Source organism: Pterocles gutturalis, unplaced genomic scaffold (assembly GCF_000699245.1).
Source record: "Pterocles gutturalis isolate BGI_N339 unplaced genomic scaffold, ASM69924v1 scaffold44895, whole genome shotgun sequence".
Lineage (NCBI taxonomy): Eukaryota > Metazoa > Chordata > Aves > Pterocliformes > Pteroclidae > Pterocles > Pterocles gutturalis.
Genome location: NW_010144940.1, coordinates 1,668 through 3,986, shown reverse-complemented (window position 1 = coordinate 3,986; position 2,319 = coordinate 1,668). Strand labels below are relative to the sequence as shown.

The following is a 2,319-nucleotide window of genomic DNA, read 5'->3' as shown; positions in this document are numbered from 1 at the left end:
ACCTGGGAAAAGAACCTCGCCTTGCCTAATGATCCCGCGCGTACTGCCAGGCTGGGGTCCTAGAGCTGAAGGTGGAGAGAGAATCAAGGCAAAACCCCATCCAGATCTGCAGGAAAACGGGGTCCTTGAGCTCCCGGGAAGGAGGTGACAGTGGTTGCCCAGGATCTGAGATGAGGCTTCCAGGATCTGAGATGAGGCTGCCCTGGGTGTGCAGCTGGGTGGTGTCGGCATCGGCGGTCCCTGCTAGCTCATCTCCTCGGCCGCTGGGGATGGGGATCCTGCGGTCCCACAGCAGCGGGGCACTCTCTGCTGCTCACGTGGTGCTGCCTTGGCATGGGAACAATGCTGGAGCGGCTCAACAGATTGGCCACCCTGGGCTGACAGTAAATGTTTGTGTACATTGCAGGAAACAACTTTGCTCTTGAAGAAGAAGAGAGATTTTTACTCTGCAAAGAACTCTGACAACAAATTTCTCCATGGAGAGCCAAGCTCAGAGACATCATACTTAGCCGAGAGTACGGCAGATCCAAGCTCTCGCCAGCAGTACGATACTCCACCCCTGCAGTCGGATTTCCAGGACCCAGGCTGGGGTAGAAGATGGAATTATACCAGCAATTACTGAATTACAAGTGTTGGGGAACTGGGATTTCAGTAGAGAGGAGAAAGGTACAGATAAGCAACAGCCTTCAATCTTTTTATTTATTTTTTTCTATGTTTTAATCTGGCATATTTCACCAGGGTACGTGCAGGCAGTTTCATTACTTTCAGATGTATTTAGAGTGATATGAAGTTTCAAATAAAACATTTTATTGTTACTCTTCAACACTTCGCTGGCATGGTCTGCACCGACATAACATGGTGTCCATCCATTATTTCTGCCCCAGTCCCTCTCTAAACAACCACAACTAAATCCCAGTACCAAATGCAGTATTTTTTTCATGTTTTTATAGTCCTTCACTGAAATAGTGATGAGTGGAGGAATGTATTCATTTTGTTCTGAAGAGCCAGGAAAATTGTAGACTTAGATACAGTTAGCGCTCGGGGAAAAAAGTCAACTGAGTTCTATTTTCTGTAGATCAGCCATAGGGTTTGACGCAGGAAGGTCAGTACAGAGGTGTGAGCTGGGATTCCACTGAAAGCAGCAGCGTTTAACTGCCTCAGCAACACACATCAGAAGGCTTCATGCCCTCGTCTGGAGGATTACCCCGTGGCACAGATTGCCTAGTGTGAAGAGCTGCAGGTGGAATTCATTTGAGATGGGTGGCCAGCACTGTGTATATGCACCGTTGGGACTCTATTTTAGGGCAAAACTTGGATTTAAATGATAGATCGTCTGTGTAGAGATCCTGTGCTCCGGGCTAAATCCCTTAACATGTGAACAGCTCTAACTTTTGCTGATTCTGCTGCTCCTGGCTGCTACATTTTAGCAATAATACAAGGGCTAATAGGAATATTAATATTAAACTATCTGTAATGTATTCCAGTGAGTTCTTATAATATTTTTTCTCTTTTTAAAATTTAAATTCTTATTGATTCCAAGCAGTTTCTAGAGAGAAGCCACAGTATTGCATGTGTAAACTGCAACAGTAAAGGATTTTAGTGAACATGATTGTGTAGAGTTGCTTACTGTGGAGGAAGCGGAGTCCTGGAACCCTCATACCTTTTGGATTGAAAGACAGGAAAAACTGAAAGCTCAAATGGTGCTGAGTAATTCTCAAACCACATATGCTTCCCTACATTGTTTTGGACAGTGGCTTCACGCCAAGCTCCTCTCAGCCCTGCTCAAAACAGAGGAATACAAACCCCATGAAAAGCACAGCCCTCATTTCCAGATTCTGGTGGCTCTCCTACGGTAGCCTTGACTTAAGATGAAATGGCATTCCGAGCTGCTGGCACCATCAGAAGTCTCCACTGCAAACTTCAGAGTTTTTTTTTTTTTTTTTTTTTTTGCTTGTTCTGCAAAGTGCTGAATCCGTCCTTCCCCCCCCCTCCATGACTCTGCAGGGTTGAGCACCAGGGGACAACTCAGACGCCAGCATGTTAGCATTCAAATTAGGGATATTCATCTTGCAAAACAAATCTCTTGCTGAGAGGAAGTCCAAGACAATCCTGATCTTTTTCCCTTCTAGCTGTGCGGTGCCATAACTCTGCTCCTGCATGAGCACACAAGCCTTCAGTGTGCAAATGCCGGGACACGGGCTGCCAAGTGACAAAGCACGTACTTTATGGCCAAGGACTCCACCTATACCTCGAAAAAGCCACAGAAGTCAGAGTTGAAAGGCCTGGCTGTAATCATGGGTTTGGAGGTTTGGGTTTTCT

The 2,319-nt window shown here is 46.1% G+C and overlaps 1 protein-coding gene across 1 annotated transcript in view; it reads left to right on the top strand.

Annotated features, from left to right (window-relative positions):
* Nucleotides 1–590, top strand: part of SLC26A8 (solute carrier family 26 (anion exchanger), member 8) — a gene marked incomplete at its 3' end in the record, with an annotated part of 12,226 nt that extends 11,636 nt beyond the window's left edge. The window contains exon 14 of the mRNA XM_010085234.1: nt 407–590. Within this exon, the coding sequence (XP_010083536.1) occupies nt 407–590 (184 nt within the window). The remainder of the gene's footprint in view (nt 1–406) is intronic.
* Nucleotides 591–2,319: the final 1,729 nt, after the last annotated feature.